At 47.3% G+C, this 26,773-nt stretch overlaps 1 protein-coding gene across 2 annotated transcripts in view; it reads right to left on the bottom strand.

Annotated features, from left to right (window-relative positions):
- DHX36 (DEAH-box helicase 36) overlaps positions 1-26,773 on the bottom strand; it is a 1,119,030-nt gene that overhangs the window by 951,235 nt on the left and 141,022 nt on the right. For both annotated transcript variants that reach the window (XM_069618410.1, XM_069618409.1), the window contains exon 6: positions 16,349-16,428. In XM_069618410.1, coding sequence (XP_069474511.1) covers positions 16,349-16,428 — 80 coding nt within the window. The remainder of the gene's footprint in view (positions 1-16,348; positions 16,429-26,773) is intronic.

The following is a 26,773-nucleotide window of genomic DNA, read 5'->3' on the forward strand; positions in this document are numbered from 1 at the left end:
GTTCCTGGAAGCCCCGCAACCCACTGAAGACCTGCCCCTTGTTGGAGCACTGGTGCATCTGGCTGTACGCCTTGGGGATGGCCTTTGCAAGGATAAAGATTTGACAGTTTGGGTACTGTTCTTCTTATCAAGTTCCTCATCAGTGGTGGAATGAAAGCGGTCACTGCCCTTGAATGGAAGGTCCAAAATGTGTTCCTGGATGTCCGGGTTGAATTTGGTAGCCGGTAGCCAGACAGTCCTTCTCATGTCTGTTCCGATGCAGATGGCACGGCCTGAGGTGTCTATATGCACCACTGTGGACTCCAGGATGTCTTGAGCCACCATCTTTGCTTCTGCCAGCACTGCATTTAAGCGTGCTTGACTGTGCACCAGAAGTCCTGGAAGGAATTCGGCTATTTCCCACCAAAGCATCTGGTTAACGGCTGCGAGCATGGCATCCGCATTAGACTGACGAAGGTGCAGTGAGGCGTAGGAATACATCTTCTTGCCATAGGCTTCCAAAATCTTCTCCTTGCCTAGCAGCGCCGAGGACGAGGGGGCCGAAGCAGACTGCGATTTCGAGTAGATCGAGGCCGCGGCAATCACCAAGGCATGTGGTAGAGGGTACGCTGAGAACAAGAGTGAATCCCCCTCCAGCTGCCTATACGGTTCGTGGGCTGCGCCAAATGAGGTTTTAGCCACCCCTTCTTGGTAAAGGCCACAAAGTTCTTTTGCATCAGAATCCCTCTCTAGCCGCAGGGCGTAGAGTGACGACCTTCGCCAGGACTCCCCGCCTTCGGCTGTTCGACCTCCAGTTGTGGAAGGTCCAGGTACTCGGCTAAGCCTCGAGCCGGTCATGGAATGCCTTGGCCGATGGTCGAGTGTCTGGGTCTTCCTCATCATCCGTATCCACCAAGGGGTCCTGCTGGTCCGGAGCGGGTGGAGGAGTACTGGGTGCTGAGGGCGAGACGTACTGACTGGAAGCTGCGGCTGTCAAAGCTGGAGTGGAGCCGCCTGGGGAACCGGGGGCACAGGCGCTGGCACTGTGGCTTCTGGAACGGGCAGCTGGGGCTGCACTGGAGCCTGAGGTGCCAGAGCCACAGGTGGATTGACTGTGGGAGCTGACGGAGGGAGCGGAGGCAGCATGTACTTGATCGCATCCCAAAGGATGGCTCTCATCTGCGGGGATCGCATAAGCACAAGGAACTTTTCAAAAAACCTGTCCTCACAGGCCGGTGAGGCGCTACGTGGCCTGGGAGGAAGAGCGGGACCCAAAGGCTGCTGAGGCTTGGGCGTACTCTGCCCGCTCTGCTGAGTGTATCTGCCCTGCAATGTTGGAGGATATACATCAGGCCTCGAACCTGGTGAAGACCAATCCCACCTTGACACTCATTCTTCCACCTGCTCTGTAAAAGGCGGTGGCGTTGGATGAGCGGCCATTTTGTCTGGCGCAGCGGCCATCTTGTCTGGCTGCATGCTACGTGCCTTTGTCGTGGTGCTTGCAGCGTCGGGCCGAGGGACCCCCGGATTTCTTGGAGATTGAGTATGAGGCCTCCCTGCACCTCAGGCCGGGGCCTGGTAGACATCCTGTCCTCGGCTGAGTCGCCGGTAGTGCTGCGTACAGACGCCCCCTCAGACATTTGTCTGGTATTAGGGCATAGCCCCTCGGCTAGAGACCCGGTAAAGGAACCTTGCAGTCCCTCAGCGACCTCACCTGTAGGATCCAGTGATCCCTCGGCCTGGCAGCCAGTAGCTGACGGTTACGCTCACCTGGCTCCCATAGGGGCGTCGATCTGAACTGGACAGCTGTGGTCTCCACCAATGTGACGCGTAGTGCCGAGACGACGGACTGGACTGGCCCACCTAGCTTCGTTTGCTTGGCCCGTAGGAATATTCTTCTGCAAATGGAGAAAGGGAATTAACCACCCGTGGAGTTGAGCGTTAACCCCCCCCCCCCACTCCCGCTGTTCTCCCCACTGATCACCTTTGATGTCCCCTCTAATAGTCTCACCTGATGGTTTGGAAAGATGAGCTCTCCATCCTGCATTGAGCGCAGGGGCGCGTAGATAACCAGTTGCTTCACTGGCTCGAAGGAATTGGTGAGTTCCAGAACAATATTGACTCAGATTCTCGGCAAGACGCCGTAAGTATGCAGTTCGTAAGAGTTCAAATGTCTGACTTTCACTCTTGTCCAATTCCTTGCAGGTTGCAGCTTGCAGCTTGACCCTAGCAAAGAGTTCCTCGTGGCAACCGGTAATATTCAGGTAAGGATTTGTATTATCCAACACTGTTCGATAAAATAATGTCAATATGTAACCTGCTGCTTTCTCCCTTATTCAGGCGCTGAGAGAAAGTATGAAGTCTCGGGGAATAATGCCTCCGGCGGTAAAACCAGGTAAGTATTGTGGTGAGGAGGTTTCCCCTCGTCTGTCCCTTTGTTTCACCTTGCTGTCCTTGAGTTTTCCCCTTAGGGGCCGGGGTTCAGCGAGGATGAAGTGGAAGCTGCGCCGACCCGTGAAGAGGAATAGTACCCCCGGTGGTAAAATCAGGTAAATCTATGGGGGGTAACTATATTGCCTCTGTGTATTCCCTTGGCTCACCTTGCGGTTCTCGTCTTCCCCTTGCGGCGGGAACATGCAGAAGGATGCGGTGGAATGTGAAGATGCTGCGAGGCCAGTGAGTTCAGCGCGGCGCTGCAGCAGGCGAGGCGCATAGAATAACTTCTTTCTTCCAGCTCGAAGGCGCGATGGATCAGGAATTCAGGTAAGGATCAAAGGTATTGCTCTTATTCCAACCTCTTCTCCTTCTTTCTCCCTTTTTCTAGGAGCTCCAGACTCGAGGCGGGCGTGGCAGAAGACTGGATGCAGACTTGCAGGCACAGTGAGCGTTACGCTGCTGGGTGCAGAATAACGCGAAGCGTGTGCTGCTCTTCGGGCGTGGTTTAAATAGCCTCCAAAGTAGTCCCAGGTAAGTATTCCTCCCCAGCCCCACCCGAGTAAGAAAATAGTCCTTAGGTAAAGCAGTCCCTTCCAAGCCTCTTTTGGCTTGGAGCTCTTGCAGCATGGTCTGCATCAGGTGAGTTTTAATCTATGAGCCTGGCGCGACTGACTTTCCATATGAGCCTGGCGCCGGCGCCAGGACTGCACCCAAATAGCCCCTAGCAGGGGTTGTTGGGTTTGCTTAAATAACTTGATGCCTGCTTCCGGGGTTGCTGGACTTGGTCTGGGTCCCCGGGGGTAGGCATCATGACACTGACAGAGCCTTGGTACCTGTGCTGGTGTTAGAACCTGGACGGTCCCTCACGCTCGGACGTTTCCTCAGAAAGGAGTCGCCCCTGCTAAAGCCCAAGGACGTCAACATGCGCCGGGGAGGAGTGTGGCGCCAGAGGACCGAGTACCCAATTAGAGATAGAAGACAAAAAGACAGTATCTGGGAAAGAGCGTGTGGAACTACAAGGCCGAAGCCAAACACAGGAGCGCTAGTGGAAGCGGTCCGTTCCTGTCAACATGGAAAAGAGGACGGGAGTGGCACCAGTGGGCCGAGTCAGGGGAGCGCATGCTCCCAGGGCCGCACTGCCGGCCCCTCTAAATTTAAAGGGGAAGATTTTTTCTGGTGAAAAAGGTTCCGTCTCCCGTCCCTAGCGAGGGACGCCCCATACAGTATGGAGGAGGGGTGACAGGACGTAAGAGTACAGGCCTATACCAGTAGATGGGTTACCTAATACCAAGAGGACAAGGGTTATGTAGCCTCCCCAAGGGTTACCTACATCAATTTTTGTCTAACACAAAGCACTTTGTCACAGTAAGCAACTAAGGAAGTTTATAGACTTGTAGTGTGCATTTGTATTTTTTGAGGTAACAATGTTTTTTTTTTTAACAGAAACACTTAAAAATCAGCAAACATTGACCCTGGCAGCAATGTAACAAGTGCCATACATAAGTGAGACAGTAGATAGCAACTGACCAGTGGGGGATGAGTACATGGTAGCAGAAAACATGGGTAAGACCATATGCAAAACAGAGGACATTGGGTATTGAAAGTGGGGTTACGTATCTGGTCCTCAAGGAGAGAGAGTAATGTGAAAGTAAGAAGACGGTGCTCATTGCAATTCGAAGATGTCGAGTTTTAGCACAGGTTTTAAAAGTGTGGATGGAGACAGTGTTCCAGTGGTGCATAGGAAGGAGGGGACGAAGCGAAAGATGGAGGAAGCATAGGCAGATCATAGAAAATGGAGAAAAGGTTAGGTAGTGGAGACTAGGATGAGAGAAGGAGATGTGAGGGTTCACAAATGTGAGGCGGACAACTTGGTAAATGTTTTTCACAAGAATTCATTAACTCAAAAGCGTTGGATAAACGCCTCACTATGCCTGACCTAACGAGGATTTTCCCTGTCTATCAAATAAACTAAAGTAAAATACTAACAAAAGGAATCTGTCCCTCACACTTATACATACAGCAAACTCATAAAGGAAATGTATGGAAATTCAAATGTAACATTTTTACCAGTTAAGTTCAACAAAGACCTATTAACTGTATATACTGGTAACCTGGGTTTGCTCCCCTTACCTAGATTCAAAGCAGGATTTGTACTCAAAGGATCAGATAAACAAGTTCCTCTTTGTAGCCGAGTTTGAATCATAACTTTCTTCTTGCTCCACAAGTCTTTCACTTGGACTTTAACCAACAGTTCAGTTAGACAAGTCTTTATCTCAAGGTTCAACACAACTACTTCATCTTGAAAAACAAAACACTTTTATAATTCTTCGGTATCAACAACCAGGTTTTGTCAGGATGATTCCACAACAATTCATGAAACACTTTAGTGACCTCGCAAATTCTTCTCCACAACGTTCAACCACAATATAGTACGTTAATGACTTCTTCCTGGTCCACTAACCTACCAGGAATACCACTAACAGGTTCCTGCCCAGGTAAACTCACCTGCCAGGACTAACAGCTCATAACACTACAAGTAGGCTAAGGTGGGTTTTTAAACCTTTTATAAATCAGTCTTTAAAAAGAAAATTAAAATTCACAACTTCTTCTGGGAAGACATAAGACTGTTTATTTCACTGTTGTATTTGCCACATGCAATGCAGGTTATGCTTCTCTCCTCGTTGATATTCTCTATCCGGAGGGCACCTCTCCTACCGCTCTTGTTTTCCCACTTTTACATCAAATAACTGCTGACAATGTTTATTTAGCACACTTGCCCTTCCTTGGCTTTGGCAATGCGTGTTGTCTTGTTCAACTACTGCCTCCTCCTCATTCTGGCAACAATGGTTTAATCCCTCTAACAATGCTCTATTGTTGTTTAGCTAATATAGCCTACTTGCTGTTTGAAGTATTTTCGCCTCTTTCCATTGGCAATGGTGGTTGTAATTGACTGGCTGCACTATTGCCCCTTCTTTACTTTGGCAATAGGGTTTATATTTAGCTTAAGTATTGCCCCTCTTTGTCTTGGCAATAGTATTGGCTTAGATAGCAATGATTCTAAACTTTCCTTTATAGTCCGTTTAACAAGTTCTGCTTATGCCAATGTGACTTCCTTCTATTAGTTCGGTATTCAAAAATGCTTTCAATGGCATCTGCTCGATCCACCGCCACGCTTCATTCTGCTTCTTCTGCTGCCTTTCACATTCTGTTTCTTCTGCTGCCTTTCACAGAGCAGATTGGTTTCTATTTCCCGCGGCCCGCAACGACCAGGAAAGGAGCTTCCCTTGCTCCCAGTGCAGAGTGCACAATTAGGAGAGCCTCTCACTCCAGGGGGAAAGCTTGCTACCACAACACTCCCCCCACCCCCCTCTCTTGCACAGCCTCTGCATTTAAGGCCCTTAGCTTTGGAGATCCTCTCAGGACCGACATTCTCATTAACAGTGGCGGCTCTGGCATCTCCTTTCCTGCAACTGCTGCTGGCGAATTCTACAACTCTGCCTTGCTGCTCCATGACCTGCACCTGAAGGGGCCCTATATATTTAAAAGTCCTGCTCAGGTGTGGGTCATTAGAACCACTAGACTGCATCTTGCAGTTTACAACCTCAGAGTACTCGTCCTCGTCCCAGTACATAGGGCATTGTGGAACTTAAGTCCCCAATGTCCAGATTACCTTTTCCTTTATGAATGCAAATTGCGATTTTACTGAATTTACTTTGGATATTGAATGGACCTCTAAAGAAGGTGTTTAGAGGGGTCAACGGTTGGCCCTGATTTAGGGAATGTTCATCAGAAGTCTGAAGTTCTGATTTCCACATATATTATTCTCTTTTTGCACACAATGGCTACCATCAATAGCGGAAACTATATGAATGGGAGTCTTACTTTGGCAACAAGCCATTAAATATTCAGGCACTGTAGAAATCTCTCTCGCTCTCCCTGAAGAAGATAAATACTGTGTCTCTCCCTACGGAATCCTCCTGTTCCCTTGGGGGCCTTCTCCTCCTAGTTGATCCACCCGGCTAACACCACACCCAGCACATTAGTTAAAATGACTTAGTACCAGGTGGGACGGATTCTTCTGTTATTGAGGCAACTAATCCTGGCCACTCAAACAGTGGCCAAGATTAAGGAATGAAGGTTAAGGTCATTGGAAAAAAGGATTTTGCGGAGAGAGCAGGTGGAGGGCAAAGGGAGCGGGTGAGGGCCAAAGCGAGCAGGTGAGGGGGCAAAGAGCAGGTGGGGGGGGGCAAAGAGCAGGTGGGGGGGGCAAAGAGCAGGTGGGGGGGGCAAAGAGCAGGTGGGGGGGGGCAAAGAGCAGGTGGGGGGGGGCAAAGAGCAGGTGGGGGGGCTGACTGATTCTAGGGTATCGTCACTGCTTTCATACCGGGAGCCACTTTCCATGAGGCCAGGGAGGTGAGGTCACTACCCGATAGTCCTCCTGGGGGTGGTACTCATGGGAGGGGAAACTCCCTTTTGGGACCAGTGACTAACCATATCAGGAGAACGTGGCATCCCTGCCAATCACCTGACCATAGTCCCCCTTCCTACAACCTGAACAACAACCCCCTCCGCTAATAGGGTCACGAGTTATTGCCATCCTAACATTCCCCTAGTAAGTAATGGGATGAGGAAGTACCCAAGTGAACATCCCTTTCACAGTGCTATGACGAGAAGGCACTCCATTGACCTACAAGGGAAATGCAAGATCAGTACTGAGATGAGTGAGAGGTGCAGAGGCATAGAGATTACCTATGGGAACCACAGTGAGCAGTCTAATGGTTGCCGGTTTCCTATTGGCCTAACAGTAAATGTTGTCAAGCCCTCCCTGGAAAAGCAAGGAACAGGGAACTTATGCTGCTGCAGAAGGGGCTCTAGACCAGAGGCCCTGCCAGAGAGAGGGGGAAACTTTGTACACTGGCAAAGTGCTAAGGTCTGGGGGAAGCCCAGGATAATCCCCCTCCAAAGGACTTGACAAAGAGTCTATCCCTGCATGAAGGAACCATAGGTCAACCCCGCCCTGGAGGAACCAGGGGGCAGACCGGGAAGCTGAGAAGGGAAAAAGTGGCTGCAGGGCAGCTCAACCACTCAAGAAAAGAAGCTGAAACTACTTGACTTCCTGAGGGTTGGTATGCATGGGGAGAAGGAGCCACGCCGAACAGTTCAGAGAAAGACACAGAAAAGGGGAACCCCATGGCAGGCCGCAGGCATCCAGGGAGACCCGAGACCATCGCCAACTATGAGATAAGGTACGCGGATGGACGGGGAGTTGCCGGGGCCCCTAGTGAGTGGTGAAGCCAATTTGATGAAGCAAGTTATGGGGAGAAGCCACAATATTCGGTCTGGGACCCTGAATTAAGGCAAAAGACATTTGAGTCGCGGAAATCCAGGAAAGACTTGGCAGGGTAGTGAAACAAGTCCATCAGTGCAAGTCTGCGACCCACACCCATAAGGCAACAAGCATCATCCTTGAGCTACATAGTCGCAGTACCCGAAGGACTGGGGAACCAAGGTGACTGTGAATTTGGTGAAAGCAGAAGAAAGACTAGGGGAAGGAAGCCATTCCCCCTGGTGTGATCTGCAAAGGAAGCCTGGGAAGAACTGAATTACAAGAAATCCTGCGAAGGATAAGGGGGAGGGAGTCCTCCCCCTAATATTGAAAACTGAGGTATACATTGTATGAAGCCAGAGAAGGTGAGATATCTTGGTGCTTGTGAAAGAAAAGGAAGAAGCCACGCTGGGACAGAGACTTTTTATATTTTAAAAAGCCAGGGCAAGGGAGTCATTGCCCCTGGTTGTTGTGTTGCGAGAGACAGAGAATTGCCAAGAGAAAGAAGCAGGGCAAGGGAGTAGTTGCCCCCACCGCCCCTTCCTCCTCCCTCCTCTTTCTCCACCTTCTCTCGTCACACCTGATGAAGTTACCAGAGTTGTCTGCTCCACGAAGGTCTCTCATAAAGAAGTCTCCCCTTGCTCATCCAGGACCATCAAGGATAACATTGGTTCTCTTGCCCATGCTCTCGCCGATTTCTGCAACCGCTCGTCACTGGATCTTTCCCCTCCCCATTAAGCACTCGCTTGTGCACCCACTCTTAAACATCCTCTGACCCTACTTGCCCTGCCAGCTACTGACCTCTTTCCATCACCCCCCTTCCTGGGGATGCTGCTTGAGAAGCTGGCCTTGCCCCAACTCAACTCACACACTGAACTCGTTGGTGGTCTCCACGACCATCTATTGCTCATCTAGGACATGTAATGTCCAGAGATGTGCTGATTCTGAATTTGTTTCGGCAGAGGGCGGCCTTGCGTCAATGGCATTGGGTTGATGTCCCTTGAAGGCTTCCATCAAGGGTGATGTCATCGGATGCTATAAGTAGGACGCACAGTGCCCGTAGCCTCAGTTCATGTTTTCCCCCTCACAACGTGTGGCACACATGTCCAGAGTGCCACATCAACTGCACTCAGCTTTGCGGGACGTAAGCTGTAATGGCATGGGAAATTCTTGAGGGGTAGGTTGGAAGGGCGATGAGGAATACGTTGGAGGAACATCCAGTCGAAAGAACGTTACCAGTTTGGTAAGTAACTTGTTCTTCGAATGGACTGTGTCCTCCAACGTATTCCTCATCTATGAGAGACTCCCAAAGCATTAAAGATGAGTGGCGGAGGGAAAAGAATTTAGACATACCCAATTCAAATGGCAGAGTACAGTACTGCCTTACCAAAGGCAACATCCTGAGCATGGGACGTATCCAGGGAGCAATGCTTAACAAACATGTGCATAGAAGACCACGTTGCAGTGTTCACAGATGTTCTGTGCAGAAGCCCGCGAAAAGACAGCGAACAAAGGAATCATCCCCGGTCTGGCGCGCAGAGAAAAACACAGGAAATACTTTTTGTTAAAGAAATGGCGAATAAACCCAGCCGAACCCAAATAAAATGTATTTGGTCAAGCGGGTTTATGTTCGAGGCTAATATAATAAGCTAAAACATGACCACGTTTATATAAGATAATCACGGTAGAAATGTTAGGGTAGTTACCACTGCCACCAGCCAAGTCTTAATGTTAAGGGAGCGAAACAAGGCTTCAAGGAGGCACAGACAAAAAGGGATAAGAGTTATCCCTTTCCAATACTCCATGTAAGATGGGGTGTACTGGGTCTGCAGTTTAAAGTGACTACATAAAGTTAATGGCAAATTTACATGTTTCTGGGGGACAGTAGTCAGCCCCAGAAAAATTGAGTCAGTGGGAAGTCTCAAAGACAACCCTGTGTCACTGCACTGAAGGTGCTGTGTAACACACAAAAAGTGGTGCTCATGGAGTAGGTGAGGCTCCAGAGCCCAAGAACACAAAAAATGTTAAAAACTCATATGACAAAACACATGTAAGAGTGGGAAAAAGGCTCACACTTACCAGGTGAAAAAAATAAATCCTAGAAATCCAGCAAATCTGCTGAGGAACTCATTAGGTAAGGGAAATCAGCCATTTATGAGAATTCTCCCCAACAGACCCACCTTGGCACTCGTTCCTCGACCAGCTCCCTGTTACTGTCTGGCGTGGCAGACATCTTGTCGAGCTGCCTTCCACATGTCTGCGTCGTGTTGCTCCGCTCACTGGGCCCAGCCTTGTCCAGGACTCTTGAGAGTGGATCAAGAGGCCTACCCTGCTCCTCAGGCCGACGCCTGGTAGGTGTTACACCCTTGGCCAGCGGCCGGAAGAGCTGCATTAAGGCGCCCCTAACATATTGCCGGTACTAGGGCATGGCCCCTCGGATACAGACCCGGTACAAGAGCCTTCCGGCCCCTCAACACTGTCACCGGGAGGATCCACTGATCCCTCGACCTGCCGGCCGGTAGCTGAGACAGCCTCGGTGCACGTGCTAGTAAGAGAACCTGTACGGTCCTTCCCGCGTGGGCGAGTCCTTGGGAAGGAGTCTCACTTGCGGGGTGCGATGGAAAAGAGAGACCCTACCTTAGGCTTGGATCGATGGTAGACGAAGTCCTTCAGGTCCTCTGGAGGCAATTTCTGGAAGAGCTCCCTCCACTTGGCTAGTCAGCGCTTCAGAGACCTTGAGGAAAGGGCGCTGCACGCGGGACAGGCTTGCCAACCGTGGTCTGGACCAAGTTAACGTAGGCAGAGGGCGTGGGGGTCTGAAGTTGGAAAGAACCCGTCGCAAGAAGGACACCTGCTGAACCCTGTGGAAGTCTACATGCGCCGGGGAGGAGCGTGACGCCTGGGGACCGAGTAGCTGTATGATAAAAAGACAAAAAAAAAAAAAAAAGAGAAGAAGAAGTGTCCGCCCGTGGAATTACATGGCCGAAGCCAAACCCAGGAGCGCTGGTGAATTCGGCCCGTTCCTGGGCAGAGTCAGGGCAGTGCATGCTCCCAGGGCCGCACCCATGCGCACCTCTAAATTTAAAGGGGAAGCAGTTTTTTTCTGGTGAAAAGGGTTCAGTCTCCGTTCCCTGGAAGGGACGCCCATGCAATATGGAGGAAAGGGGACGGGCCGTAAGAGTATGGGTTCTGCACTGACGATGCTTGCAGTTCACTAACTCTTCTTATGGATGTAATAGCCACCAAGAAGGCAGTTTTATATGTCAGGTGTTTGACGTGCATATGCTCAAAGGGGGGGTGGGGGGGTACCATGAGCTTTGCGAATACTAAATTGAGATTCCAGCATGGCGGTGGGTTTGAAATTGGAGGGTAGAATCTCTTCACTCCCTCCATGAATGCTTTAATGACAGGAACTTTCCACCACAAGAATTTACTCTGAGAGGTGGTGTAAGCTGATAAAGCCGCCAGGTGAACCTTTATAGAGTTGAATACTAACCCCGAGTCCAACAAGTGGAGCATACAGTTTAGAATGTGGGATAGAGTACATTCTACAGGCTTTATTTATTTTGACTGGCACCAAATTACAAATCTCCTCCACTTGTCGAAATAACAGTGTATGGCGTTTGGTTTACGTGCCTCCTAGAGGATATCCATACGCCTCAGTGGAAGATTTACATGTCGAAACTCAGACCTCAGGAGCCATGCTGCCATGTCCATTGAGTGAGGTTGAGGGTGTACTGTTATTCCCCCGTGTTGGGTCAGCAGATTGGTCCGGCACGGAGGTTTGATGGGATTGCACATCGCCAGTTTGCGCAGATGTGAATACCATGATTGTCTAGCCCACATAGGAGTAACCAGGATGATGCATCAATTGTTGTCTGTGAATCTTGTTCACCACACTGCTCATTAGAGGAGTTGGGGGGGAAAGCGTAAGCAAATTTCCCTGACCAGTCCATCCATAGGGCGTTCCCCTTGGAGTCTGGCTGGGGAAACCTGGATGTGAAGTCTGGGTATTGCTGGTTTTCTTTTGTAGCGAACAAGTCTAGTGTGGTGCACCCCCACTGTGAGAGGATGTGCTCTTTGACATTTGTGCCTAGTTGCCATTCGTGTTCCTCTGGAACGTGCTGGGAAGATAGGAACATCCCCCATTTGAGTGCCCATATCCATATTTTCTATGCTAGCTTGGACAGATTCAGAGAATGTGTGCCTCCCTGCTTGTTGATGTAGAACATATCAGTGGTGCTGTCAGTTAGGATCTGTACTGACCGATTTGTCAGCTGTGCTTCGAATGCTTGAAGCGCTTTGAAAACCGCTAAAAGTTCCAGCAGGTTGCTGTGGTTCTGTACCGTGATGGGAGTCCACAGACCATGTGCTGTGAGATGCAGGTGATGTGCCACCCCCATCCGGAGAGTGACGCGTCCATTACTACTGCTTGCACCGCCGGATTGTGGAAGGGTTTTCCCTACAACAGATTCTCCTTTGTCCACCAAAGTCTTGTACTAGTGTTGGAAAAACGACCACTAGACTGCTTGCCTGAGACCACTGCTTCGCCAACCACTCCAGCATGGGGCGCATGCGCAAATGTCCATGTGGAACCAGGTAAATTCAAGATACCATCATGCCGAGCAAACGCATAGCTTTGCGTATGCTTATCTGGTGACCGGCTTGATATTGAGGTATTTGCATGTTTTGTACGCTTTCCTTTGATAGAAAGACTAGCTCTTCTTCTGTGTTTATGACAGCTCCTAGGAACTGTTTGGTCTGGTTTGGTGGGATTACTTCTTGTAGCGTTGTCATGCGGAATTTCTGTGGCTTGACCTAGGTGTTTGCAGGACATAGGTCTAATACTGGGCGCATTGTTAGATCTTTCTTTGGCACAAGGAAGTAGGTTGAATAGGTACTCTTGTTTACCTGGTTCACTGGGACGGTTTCAATGGTGTCCTTGAGCAGCAGCGTTGCAACCTCCTCCAGAAGGATGCGTTGCTCCTCCTTCGTGGTTGGTTTTTAACGCGGGGGGTGGTTTGAGGGTTGCTGAAGTAGTTCCACGCAATAACCGCCCGCCACGGTTGATAGCACCCACTTGTCGAGGTGATTCCCTCCCATGCGTGGGTGAGGTGTGTTATTCGCCCTCTTACTGGAGAGGCAAGGGAGGGGACCTGAAGCGGGTGGTCATTGTTTAGGAGGTGTTGCACCTCTGGAAGTGGAGGACCTGCCCCGGCCACGAGATCTGCATTGGCCTCTTTGGAAACCTTGCGAAGCCCGTCCCTGATTGTTTCCCCAGGATGAGCCTAAGCTTTGGCCATAACCAGAACCCCTTTGTGAGTTTTGTCCTCGGAAGCAATGAAAATTGCTTCGACCTCTTTTAACCTGGTGGTTTATTAGTTAGCTGGCCTAATGATTTAAGAGTGTCATCATACTCTTCTTTGGCCGATTTGAATGCATCCTCGACGGCTTTCCCAAACTGGACATTCAGTTCTGTAGGCATGTTTAGGAGTGTTGCCTGCGTTTCCAGTTTGAATCCTGACTGGCAAAGCTAGGCATGGCGTTTTAATATTGTCCTCTCGGCGATGATTCCGTCTGCGTTATATGCAGCATCCAAGTTATTTTTCCGGATTCAGTTTGATACCGCCTTTCCCTCCGCTACTACGAGGGACAGTTGTGACTTGAGGGGTTCAGGTGCTGATGCCATTAGAGTTGCAACCTCATCGCACTTATTACAGTTGTAACTCACCAATAAAGTGGTATTGTTTGCAATCCTTGTATGAAAGGCTGCTGAGGTACCCACTTTTCTCCCTAGAGTGTAAAGCTTTTTGCTTTCCTTATCTGAGGGTGCATCAGATGACGGTAGCAGTTCCTGCCCTTTTTGGTTTAGTGGTCACTTCTTAGAAGTCTGGTTTCAGTTGACCCATTATATAAGGTGGATCTGAGGCGCAGGGCGGAACATCTTTTCAATACGTGGGTTCACAGCCCGCATTTGGCTTGGCGTTTCTAGTGATGGCTGTAGTCTCCTTTGAATAGATTGGAGGAGGGGTATAAACTGGGTAACAGCTTTCATCTCCCCTAATATGTCCTCTACAAAATCTTTATACAATTGCATCTCTTGGGTCTGGAGGATTTGGAAATGCTCTGCTGCCGTTTTTGAGCATATCATTAAAACGGGGTTGATTGTCCACAGGTGAAACTGCCACCAGTGCATCAAGATGATCGAGAGAGGCCATGACGTAAACGTCCTCATTATCGTGATATTGATCCCCCCCCCGCCCCTTCTTGGGTATTCTGCCGTTTAGTGTCTGAATTGGGATCATATAGATCATATTGCACTGGGTCTAGCTGGGGACGGTCCATGTTGAGAAGCCTAGATTGCACATCAGGTGCAAAATGCAACTTCCTCAACCACGCAAATCTGTGCATAAAGGTGTTCGTAGCCAAGGATCTGCTGATGCTATCCGCAGAATCCAATCCTGATTGAAGGGATTCACAATTAGCCTCTTTGCCGTCCTTCATAGCTAAGAAGCCGTGCCTTTCCTCGCCTTCGGGAATGTGCTCTGCCGCCATAGGAATAGAATCCCATAGAATATACTAAAACTATGCGAGGGCACAAGTGGAGTTGGCAGATTTTAGTGCCATGATCCATGCAGAAAATACTTTCCTCGCCCATCCATCTACTTGCTTGTCGTCCCTATCAGGAGGGATGGTAGGGCACGCTGCTTGTTTGGAAGTACCCGTAGCCGCCTGCACCACCAGACACTCCGGAGCGGGGTGTTTCGACAGGTAGTTGGGGTCACTACTGGAAGGGCAGTATTTGTTTTGTCAGATTCTTACTAACTGCCGGATTGGATTCCAGAGTCTCCCAGTTCCTAGCCACCTTTTTTTGCAATCCCATATTAAAAAGGCAAAATAGTTTGTGGACCCTTGTCCAAAATATCAGTGAGATCACCTTCCTCATAAGGTAGTGGTGGCCTACTCCACCCCATGTATTCTATTACTTTCAACATGAGCTGCCTATATGATGTGTCAGCATGTTCACCAGCCTCTGGTCTTCCAAACTCTAGTTTGGGTGAAGTATCTATTCCACTTGCTGATTGTAAGTTAACATACAGGTCCTTAATTCTGGACTCCTCACAGATAAAACTCTCTGGTACATTGGGTGTACCGTATTGTAAGCCAAATGGGGCATCATCCTCTTCAGAATGTTCCTCTTCTTCCAAAATTGAAGAGATTTGAAGAACTCCTTTTTGGGAAGTAGAGCATACATTTTGTCCGGTTTGTAAGTTGTAGGCTTTGACTTCGAAGTATTCTTTATCGGCGCCGATTTAGGAGGGGCGCTCGGCACTGACGGTACAGCTGGCGAGTATGGAGCAGCTTGCGTCAAAGGTTTCAGCGTTGATGTTGATGTCGGGGCCTGGCGGGCATCGAAGGCACCACCAGCATTGAAGGTCTCAGTGGCGTTGTCGACCTAGACTTTTCTTTCTTGTGTATTGTATCATCGGATCGCGGCCTCGAGGGCTTGCGATGCTCATCAGGCCGTTTTCCCAGGGTCGAGGGATTTTGGACGAGATCTTTCCTTTCCAGCTTCCTTCAAAGGCTCGGTATGAGCATGGCTTTGTTTTTCGGAAATCTCTAACATTTCCGACCTGAAAGCTTTCCATTCAGCCAGGGTTGATTTTTTTGTAGGGCAAGCTACGGGGAGCCATCGGATGAAGAATTTGACAAAGGCGACCTTCAGTGCCTTCTCTTCGATTTCTTCTAAGACGAAAAAGAGTGGTGGGAGCCACTCCTCGACCTATATCGCTTGGCCTTCTTCCTCCGAGGAGAGGGTTGCCTACCTACCTTAATTTTCCCCTTCCATCAAGGCTTTTTCCGTCCTGGATTGGCATTCAGAACAGCCAGAGGTATTGTGGCCCTTTCCGAGGCACCACAAACAGATACGGTGTGGGTCAGTGAGAGACATCTTTGACCCGCAATCCCGGCATTTCTTAAAACCAGACTTCGGCATTGACGGTGTTGAAGATGAAAACATCATTTCTCAAGGTTTATGTAACAAGACGTCACAAAAATGTAAACCATGAGATTCCTGGATCATCTCCGAGATGCCCTTGAGCAAATCACAATCAAATTTAATTGCGATACTTATACCCTGATATGCCCGGTCCTTAATATTATGGTATGAGGTACATTGTTGTATATGATATGATTCAATAAACTTTAAATGGTAAAAAAAATTAAGAAATAAAAAAAAACAGCTCATGGATGCTTCAGGCATCTCTACATTTGTTTGCATCGCATATGTTTATGAATCTGGCACTGCTAAGCATTCAAACAAACCAAAAAAAGTTGCCTGCAGGTCTTTCCATTACCTCTTACTATACAAACAAGACAAACGTTCAATCTAATTTAGAACAGAAATACCAAACCATAAAATGGTCAACTACTAACAATCAGAAATGACAACATAGTGAGATTAAAATAAATCAACATTGGATTATTCCAAACAAAATATGCCCTATAACCACTTTACAGTGGTTCTCTAAGTAACAAGACATACGGAAGTAGAAGATTATAATGACATTAACAAACATGAAAAAATGTGGTTATTTTTTAGCTTACCTTTGTAAGCGAATTTGGTAGCCTGTGCTGTTGCCGTTACCACACACTTCTGCTCTTTCCGATGCTACTCGCTCTGCTACCTATGGCAAATTAAAATAATGTTGACAACCACCATGAGGTAATCCATTGCACCCATCAAATCTGTACGCTTTAGCCAACATCAGACATGTGGTGTGATCACTGCAAAAAATGCAAAAGTCTTGCAGGGGATTTAAACCACTCAATATCTCAGAGGGTCCATCAGTTCCTATACAAAACTATAATAAGTAAGAGCAAGAAGATACAGAAGACCAAATGGGGTTACAGTTGATTTACAAAATGTATTTTATTGTTTAAAGCATGAGGCGCTGTAAGGTGTGTGGGTAGCTGGCATTTGGGGAGGCATCTTATCAGTAGCGCAGTACTGCGAGGTCTGTACGTCTGTATATGCGTCCATTGGAATTAGACATTGGTCAGGTGTTGTTGAAAGAGCAATGTTTTGCGAGACTGAGGAAATTTGACAATTGTGGGGGCATTTCAAGCCGACACAGGGATCGAGTTCCAGGGGGTGGGTGCATGACAAAATCATTAAATAAAGCAAGGAGTTAGGAGAAATGTATGGTCAGAAAGGAAAAGTTATTTACCTGCAACTGCAGAAAAACAACAAAGCCCAAGTTATGGTTTCTGAAGCAGTCATAATTGCCAACACCCATCAAAAAGCAAACCATAACTCATTGTGCAAAATTTGCACTCGCAACTAGCCACTGTCTAGTGATATTGGTCTTCAGTAAAAAACAGTGTGTTAGTAAAGATTTGTTCCTGCATGTAGTATCTTAAGGAACCCAATTCCTTTTGCTGTTTTTGATACTCTCCTGACTTCTTGAAGGGAAGTAAAGCCTGCAGCTTCACGTATCTTGCCTTTTGCTCATTTTTTTAATGGGGAAACTGATCATCCCTTCAGATTAATTAGTACTGGGACATTTTGTTTCCCCTTTTGAATTCTTGTATTTTTACAATTGCACATAGCACCTTACAGTGCAATGTGGATACTTGTGCATCACTTTAGCTTTATACACATGGTATTTTTGGTTATATGGCAGCAGTTACATTTTTACCATTTTTTTTGCATTCTTTTTGGTGTGCACATTCACATGTATAGTGTATAGCTACTAAACGTGGCTTTTGCACTAAAATGGCTGTGCCACAAGATTTCCGCTTGTTCTCTGGACATATTGTAGTTTGGCCCTCTTCCTGACTTCTCAGGTCAGGAAAGTCCTTGTAAGGTCATGCACTTGCCCTGGACAGTTGTTGCTTTGGAAGCTGGTGAGCCTTTGTGTGTGTTGCCCAAGAAGGGAACTGGGCCTGTCTAGTTCCAGTCCATACCACTGGTGCTAGAAAGTCTGCTCCTGGGGCAGATGTGAATCCAGTAGTTGTCCCCGATTGGACAACTACTGGCTGGTTGAATGGTGCAGATCCTTACCTTTGGTTCGCTTAGACTTGCTTCCAGCTTGGATTTTAGAAAAGAGGAGGACTTCTGCAACTATTCCTCAGATCTACGGTGGACCTGTGAGGGACAGAAATGAAAGCTGGATACAAAGTGTCATGTTTTTGGTTAAAGACGTTTATTTAAAGGAAAATGGGTTGGGAAAATACCTCTCTGACCCTATTCTAAAGAGGAGTTTCCCTACCTAAAACCATAGACTAAGGATCTGTGTGTCAGGATGTCAATAACTGAAAATCCGTCCTTGTGTCCAAAACATCCTATTCTGACCCTCACACTAAAAACAAAACAATAAAATGTGACATGAAATGTCTTCAACCCGATATTAGCAAAAAATGTTTCACTTTAACTGAAAATTAGACTAGCTCCAACGAAAATGTTCTCCGAGGTGAAAGACCTTGGTCCCAGTGGGTGGCTGCCATCCCAGCTAAGAATCCAGGAGAAGGGAATGTCTTTTACCAACAGTTCCTTTGTGTCACTCCTTGATTCACAATGTTCCTGTAAGGCAACTAGTTCTGTAACAGACTTTAACACAAGTGTCTCCTTTGTCTAGCAAACACTGTCCTCCTTTAGAATTTCTTTTAGCTTTGCAACTCGCCTGGTATACGCCCCTGCCAGGACTCTCCATGTAATTCCAACTGCCTGGTGTACTCTCTTGTGATTTCATATGCCTGATATATTCCACTGCCAGAACTTTTCTTGGGTTTCAATTGCCTGGTATCCTTCTCTTGTCAGGACTTCTTATGTGTTTCATAGTTCTCTGTAGCACCAAAAATGTATATCTGGCTGTGGTAATGTTTGTTTAAACTTTGCCCAACACTTGCATCTCATGCATTTATAGCTTATTGGGCTTGAATCTGTACTTTTCCTTTCTGCATTCAAGCAATCTTCTTGTAGTTTGTATTAGCAATCTCATAACATTCAAATTGTATTTGGCATGGTCCCTGGAACGCCTTTGGTCCCCACTTGCTTTGGGCTGACTCACTGGTTCTCTCCAGCGTCTCCGGACCTGTTCGCACTTCTGCAGCGTGGCATTTCCAAAACTGCAAGGATAACAATATATCAAAGATGAGGAATCCGTGGGAGGACACAATCCTTTAGAATGTTTTTCTTTAAAGCTGAATTAAAAGACAACACCAGCTCCTTATTAGGACTTTTACCCAAGATGTCTGTAAGGTCATCCAGAGTTATGCCCCCAAACCAAATCGATTACCCTGTTAATGACCATTCTTATAGGCTGCATTAGGAGTGTCCTTCAGGCAAGTAGCTAGGTCTTCTAGATGAGATTGATAGGTGATCACTCTTCTGGAACATTAGGTGTTCCGAAACGTTCATACCCAAAAAGGTACAACCTAGTCTTCCTCAAAAATGGATCCAAAAGATTTGAAGAAATATTTCTTCTACTGAGATTTGAAACTTGAATTTGGATCCGAGGTTGAAGAGCCCTTCTACTTCGATTCCTTCAAAATGGAGGGCACAGGAGCCTTTTTCTTCAATGTTGTCTCTGTGGTCAACACCATCGATGCTACTCGAGACGACATCCCTGAGGCCTTCTGACTTTTGGAAGCGCAGTTCAAAGTCCTATCCGATTCCCTATGGGTCTTGGAAGATGCAGTGGGAACACTAGCCTCGTTTGCCTCTTGAGTGACCAGGAGGGGCCACTATATAGAATAAGGCCATAATTATTTTATGGAAATGTTCCCATTCAGCCGCAGAGGCAGTTTTATCGTAAAAAACCGGAAGATGAGGAGCGATGGTGTCGTTTATGCAACTTCTTTCGTGACGAAGTAGAGTGTTGTGAGTCGCTCCTGGATCATGACCGTTTAGCATGTTTAGAGCGTTTCTTGGATCTTTCTAGAGACTAGTCTCCGGTAGAACTTTTTTCTTCATAAGATTTTCTCTTCGAAGGAGAAGACTATGGAGGCTTTGAAACCGATTGACCTAGAATGAGCAGGGCCAGCCTTGGGACTTGCGGGGGCCCTGTGTGGCAAATGTGAAGAGACCCCCTTTATTTGCATACAGTGACATCAGTGATGTTACAGAAAATATTATATAAGGACTCTTCACTATGCAATGCTATCATGGAAAGTTTAATTAAAAACACATTGCCATGAGCAAGGCAGGAGAGAAATAAACTGATGTCCAGTTCTAGAATCCAGTATATAAATTGCCACTGTTAATATTTGCCTATGAGGAACATGAGTGAGGCTTTTTTTTTTTAAGAAGCAGACGGAGTGAGCTGAATACCGTAAATATGTTTAATTTGGGGAGATAAGGCATAGTCAGGTAATCGGATTTAGCAGGGAGCACACACTTTTTGGTTAAGTGGAGATCTGTGATATGAGATCAGTCTGCAATTCTGGAACTTGAACACATCCCTTCCCAAATGTAAATGGTAGAATTATTGGTTGTGAAAGGTATTTTTGAAACGTTTGTTTGAAAATACCATCTGACGGGAAGGCATTGCAAAAATATGGGGATTGTGTTTTGTCAACTGAAGTTAACTGCTGTTTTTGCCGGCATTTGCCAATTGTTTTTATTTGTATTGTGTATATATATTTGGCCATATTGTCCAAACTAGCAATACGCTTTTATTTCAGATGCTACAGATGAGGATCATTTTGGCTGTCATAAGAAGTCTTAGTTACTTACCTGTAACTGTATTTCTCCAGCATTGGTATCTTTCATAGATTCAGATGCTTTTTTTTTTTTAATATACATCCATTATTCCATAGGGAATGCATGCAAATACCCCATTGTGGCCTATGAGCCATTCTATTGTGTAGTCCCTCCACCTCACTTTGGTCGTTTATGGCCCCAACCAATGAGGCGGCAGGGGTTAAGCTCCGCCCCAGTCAGCCATCTTCAGATTTTGAACCGTAGGAACTACAGTATGATGGGTGCTGAGCGTAGGAGCAGCCTCTCAAGGAAGGCGGGTGGGCGCATGTGAATCTATGAAAGAAACCAATGCTGGAGAAATACAGTTACAGGTAAGTAACTAAGACTTCTTTTGACAGCTATGTAACTAAGGCTTCTCCAGCATTGGATCTTTCATAGATTCAGATGCTTGAATAGAATACCAAGCAGCTAATGCATGCCACCATCATATACAAATATATATAAGCATAGATGCAGAAAAATAATTTCTGACAAACCTTTACCATGCAGCAACACAGCAGTTAACTACTCAGGGAAAGGAGGCTGGTCCTACCTTATGCAAAGAGGTGGAGGAGCACTGCCTGTCCAACTGCAGATTCCTTGTTGGCATCTTCTGTTAGGCAGTAGTGTTTAGCGAACGTGTGCCGAGTACTCCAGGTAGCGGCTCTGCAAATGTCCTTCAATGATACCCCTACGTGAAACGCTACTGATGTCGCTCTCCCTCTGGTGGAGTGTGCCGAAGGCGGTTTGGAGAGGGTGTCGCCCTTCAATAGATGACAGTGGGTGATGCATAAAGATCCCCATCTTGCCAGCCTTTATTTGGAGATATGTTGCCCTTTTGTGCAACAAGAAAAGGCAATGAACAGCCTGTTAGATGAACGGAACTCTTTAGTTCTCTGCAAGTAGAATTTCATAACTCTAGCCACATCTAGAGAATGCAAAGCTCTTTCCACCTCCGAGGTATGGTTCCGGAAGAAAGATGGTAGAACAATGCACTCTGTTGAGTGTCATTTCCGATAAGACCTTGGGAAGAAATTTAGGGTGTGTTCTCAAAATTACACGGTCTTGCTGAAACAAAGTAAAAGGAGGTTCTGAAGACAAAGCTTGCAATTCACTGATCCTCCTGACCGATGTCATGGCTATCAAAAAAGCCGTTTTCCAAGATAAGAATTTCATTTCACATCTGTGAATGTATTTGAAAGGGGGTTCCATAAGGGCTGTTAGTACTGTGTTTAGGCTCCAAGAAGGAACTAATGGGGGCATAGGAGGGCAAGTACACATCAACCCCTTCAGGAAGATCTTGATAGCCCGGGGAGAGAGAGAGTAATGACTGTGCTTCTGGAGTCGTGTATGCCGATATGATATAGCCGACAGGTGAACTTTGATGGAGGACAGAGAGAGACCTGCCTTAGCCAAATGCAATAAGTAAGGTAGTATCTGTTCTACCGAAGCTGTAAGTGGAGTAATCGTAGATGTTTCACACCACTTAGAGAAACGGGTCCATTTCCGCACGTAGGCGATTCTCTTCGAGGGGGCTCTACAGGCCCCGATTATATTGCAGCAGTCTGCCGGAAGGCTCAAATTCATGAGTTTGCACTGCTTAGGAACCAGGCCTTGAGAGAGAGGCTCGCCAGGTCGTGGTGGAGGACCTTGTGGTTCTGCTGAGTCATTGGGTATTTTTGCCCCTGGAGGCGAATTGGAGGCCATCGGGATAGGTGCTGCAGAGTCGGGTACCAGATCTGTCGTACTCAGTTCGGTGCTATTAGGATAATGGAGCATTCCTGCTCCTTCATTCTGCGCAGAATTCTGGCTATGAGTGGAATGGGGGGAAAAGCATAAAGGAATTTCCCTGTCCAGTCCACCGAGAATACATCTCCTGTTGGCTGATGTTCCGGGTACCTTGAGGCGAATGCTTGACATTTTCTGTTGATTCTGGTGGCAAAGAGGTCGACCTGTGGCTGGCCCCATACAGAGAAAGTATGTTGGACTTCCTTTTCGTCTAGCTCCCATTCGTGGGATAACGCATACGCTCTGCTCAGTTTGTCTGCTAGGACATTGTCCACTCCTGGGAGATGTTTCACCCTGATCTGGACTTTGTGGTGTAAGGAACAATGACGTGTAGCGAGGATGGCTGCTACTCTGTCCGCCGCTGGCCTTACCCTGGGAATGGTGTGTCGAACTCGGCTCCCAGGAAGAGAACCGTCTTGCTGGGTACTCGGCAGGATTTTATGTTTATCGAAAAACCTAACCCTTTTAGGAGCTCTATCGTTTTCGATACTGCCAAGTGAGCTTGACTGTAGGAGCTTGCCCTTAACTAGTTGTCCAAACATGGAAATACCTCCGTTCCCAACCTTCTGAGGTTTGCTGCTACGGGCGCCAGGCATTTGGTAAATACCCTCGGTGCTGATTTTAGCCCGAACGGGAGTACCCGGAATTGGAAATGCAGGTCTCCTATAGCAAACCTGAGGAACTGTCTGTGGGCAGGATTAATTGGAATGTGGAAGGATGCGTCTTCTGAGTCCAGAGTGGCTAGGAAGTCGTTTCTCTTCAGCCACGGTAAGATGCCTTACAGGGATATCATTTTGAATTTGATGCGTTTGATGCATTTGTTGAGTGCCCTCAAGTCCAATATGGGCCTCCATTGGCCGTTCTTTATCTTGATTGGAAAGAAACAGGAGTAGAAGCCTTTTCCTCTCTGGGGATAAGGAACTGGTTCTATACCTGCTTTGTGCAGTAATTTCTGCACTTCTGCCATGACCTGTCGCAGCATGTGAACTTTGCGAGGGGTGGGAGCAAGTGAGGGAGGTTGGTCTATGAATTCTATGGTGTGACCCTTGCGGGACACCTGTAATACACAGCTGTCCGATGTTATCGCATTCCAGCGTTTCAAAAATGGGCTTCCCCCCCCCCCCCACAGGTGTTTGATTTAGAGGGGGGAAGAACCGAATGGTCAGTTTTGCTTGTTCTGGGCTTTACCTTGGGACGAGCCACGCCCTCCTCTCTGGGAGTACCTGTTGGCAAATTGATATTTGTTACTTTGGAATGTGTTTCCTTGCGTCTTTTGACCAGAGGAAGAGCAAGTATATCATCTGACTTTTTACACTGAACATCGAAAGGGCCGAAAAGACCTACGGTCTTTATATTTATCCTTCAAGGAACTGATGGCTTGAGCTGTGTCCGTTTTTATTCCTTTTAGGTGGTCATCTACTTTTTTGCCAAATAAGTCTTGCCCGTCGAAGGGCATGTCCAATATTTGTGCCTGCACCTCAGGCCTGAAATTCGTGGCTTTCATCCAGGCCTGTCTCCTTAGTACCGTGCCGTGGGCCATTTGCCTGAAACCCAACTCAGACATATCGACTGCAGCGTCGATGATGTGATATGAAGTAGCTTCTCCGTCTGCAATGATAGACCTGGCTTCTTCCTGTAGATCTGCAGGTAGATGTTTGGTCAGCTTAGACATGCGAAGCCAAAGTTTGCGGTCAAGCCTGGCTGTCATGGCTAATGCGTTGCCCGCTGTAATAGTGAGAGATGCTCAGGAAGACACCTTTCTACCCATGGCTTCCAGTTTACGACCTTCCTTGTCTGGTGGTGCCGACAGTGGTGATGACATGTTGGCCAACTTCTTTCTGGTCGCTACTGTAATAACCGAGTCTGGCTTAGTATGACCCCTTAAACAAAGCGGTGCCGAGTCAAGTGCTTTGTACTTCTTTTCAGTTCTTGAAACCAACGCAGGTGTGAATAAAGTTGTGGCCAGTATCTTCGACACAGACTCCCATATGGTGTTGAGAAGAGGAATGATAACCGTTCTTCTGCGCTTGTTCCTGTGCTCATAAAGCTCTTCTCTTCCGATGTAACTTGTAATTTGAACAAGTCTGCAGCTTTACCAATAATAGTATGAAACGAAACTAAATCGTCCGGAGGTGAAGAATCAGCTGGAGAGTCTTTCTTTCTGGGCTTCTCAACGATATAATCATCCCATTGACTGGGAGCATCAGGCTCCTGCGTGATCTCACCTTCGTCAGGATCTGAGAAATACCTGAACGGATCCTCTTGCCAATCAGAGACTGACACAGATGAAGGCATCATAGTTGGATCTCGAACCGGAAATCGAGGTCTATGTGGTGATGCAGGCGAGGGGACTCTTGTCGGTGAAGCACTGAGTGTTCTGCTCCTCGATCTACGTGGAGGCTCAGGTGATCGTGCTCTTTTCTGTGGCCTACTCCTGCAAGGGGGTGTCTGGCCGTGCTACGCCGAGGTGAAATGTCCCTCAGAGGGGTCCTAGGTTCCTTCGGTACAGATTACCTATTCTTTTGGTCTTGACGCCTGTTGAATTCCTCGATGATTCTTTGCATCGATGCCATGAGCACCAGGTAATAAGGATCAGCAATGTCCTCTGAATCCGGTTGCCAAGGAGGGCCGTTTTCCATGGGAATGAGGAAAGGTTGCTCGCCAAGAATTTCCGTGTCTGAGAACTCTTCTTGCAGAATGATGTCAGGAAGTTCAGTCATCTCTTTTAAAGGGGATAACTGTGCTCCAACTGGCTCAAGAGCATCTGAAATTGGAGACATTGCTCCCAAAGACTTGGGGAGACTGCTCACATTGGATGGTTTATCCGTGACGTCCGCGAGTGATGTTGTGGGTCCTACTTCTTCAGAAGACAAAGAATTTTTCAGTGTCGTCGACGGTACTTTCGTCAACGGTGGTTTTGTGGACGATGGCTTCGTCGACGGTGGTTTTGTGGACAAAGACTTTGAAGATGGTTGATACATACCTCTTTGTCGACAAGAGATGTTCGTGGACGAGAATTTCGTTGACGAGTGATGTGCTTCCTTCGTCGACGATTGCTTTGTGGACATTGACCTCGACAAGGATTTGGTAGTGTACGATGAGGCTTGGAGTGTTGTTGTCGTCGATGGCGTTTTCGTCGATGGCTTCGTCGTCGGTGAGTCTCTGACCTTGCTGCCGCTCGTGGGCGGCTTCTCCGTGGACGACTGAACCCCCCCCCTGGTTTTTTTAAAACACCTCCTTACTTTTGGAGGTGTTTTTTTCTTCAGGATGAAGTGACTTGTGGGAGACATGGAAGAAGTGGATTCCAACTTTCTCTTACTCTTATGAGAGGGAGAGGAACTCTTTTCCACTGAAGAGGCCCTTCTCTTAGAACTTTGTCTCTCAGATGGTTTAGTAGACAACACAGGAGCTGTCATGGCAGACTCCTCGTCAGAGGACAGACCTTTGGCTTCTAGGTGTAACAGAAGTCTTCTGTGTCGGTCTTGCAGGGTTTTGATGGAGAAAGACCTGCAAATGTCACATTTGTTGATGTCATGTGGATATAAGCAGTAGATGCAGTGGTCATGTGGGTACTTCATGTAGACCAGTTTCTTCCTGCACCTCGTGCAATCCCTAAAGAGGGAATGTTTCTTGGCAGACTGAAGCTCAGCCATGCTGAGAACTTTCACTCGATGAATTTGTGCCAAGAAGGAAAGATTCTCAGAGCCCAAAAGCTCAGTATAGATGGCCCCTAAGGAGGGGAAAAGAGTAGATTATAAAAATATACACTACAGGCAAAAGGTTGAAAAAAAATCAAAATCTCAGAGAGCTGGAGGATTCCTTCTGTCTGATAGACTGCAGTGAAAAATCTCAAGATGGCTGACTGGGGCGGAGCTTAAGCGCTGCCACCTCATTGGTTGGAGCTATAAAGGACCAAAGTAAGGTGGAGGGACTACACAATAGAATGGCTCATAGGCCACAAAGGGGTATTGACATGCATTCTCTATGGAATAATGGATGTATTTTAAAAAAACATATTATTTTTATCACAGAGGATTCCCAGTCTGACGACGGTGAATATTCAAGCATCTGAATCTATGAAAGATCCAATGCTGGAGAAAAACTCCAAACAAGTTGCAAGGATGTCATGTCGGGGCAGGGATTGACCCTGGATTTCATGTCACGGCCGGTTGCGTCTAATGCAATGCCTTTCAGTGCAGGGCCTTATAGTGCAATAGAGCCCATTTACCTGGGAGGTCTTGAGGCAGGGAAGTAAGCAATTTATCAGGTCTTCAAACGTTAGCAAAATAAACATTGCTCAAGGCCTAAAAAATGAAAAGTGTGGGGATTGTTCAACAATATACGTATAGGCGCAGAGTACATGGGGGCAGAGGGCTTAGTTGCACCCGTTTCTCATTGCCAAGCTCATCTAAATCACTAGTTGTAGCAGGGTTTCCGTCTCCTGCTGGGTTCATGCTTGGTCATGTGTTAGCATGCCTCTTGAAAAAGTAGCAGGTGCT

The sequence above is a fragment of the Ambystoma mexicanum genome, chromosome 10 (assembly GCF_040938575.1).
Source record: "Ambystoma mexicanum isolate Mex_15411 chromosome 10, UKY_AmexF1_1, whole genome shotgun sequence".
Lineage (NCBI taxonomy): Eukaryota > Metazoa > Chordata > Amphibia > Caudata > Ambystomatidae > Ambystoma > Ambystoma mexicanum.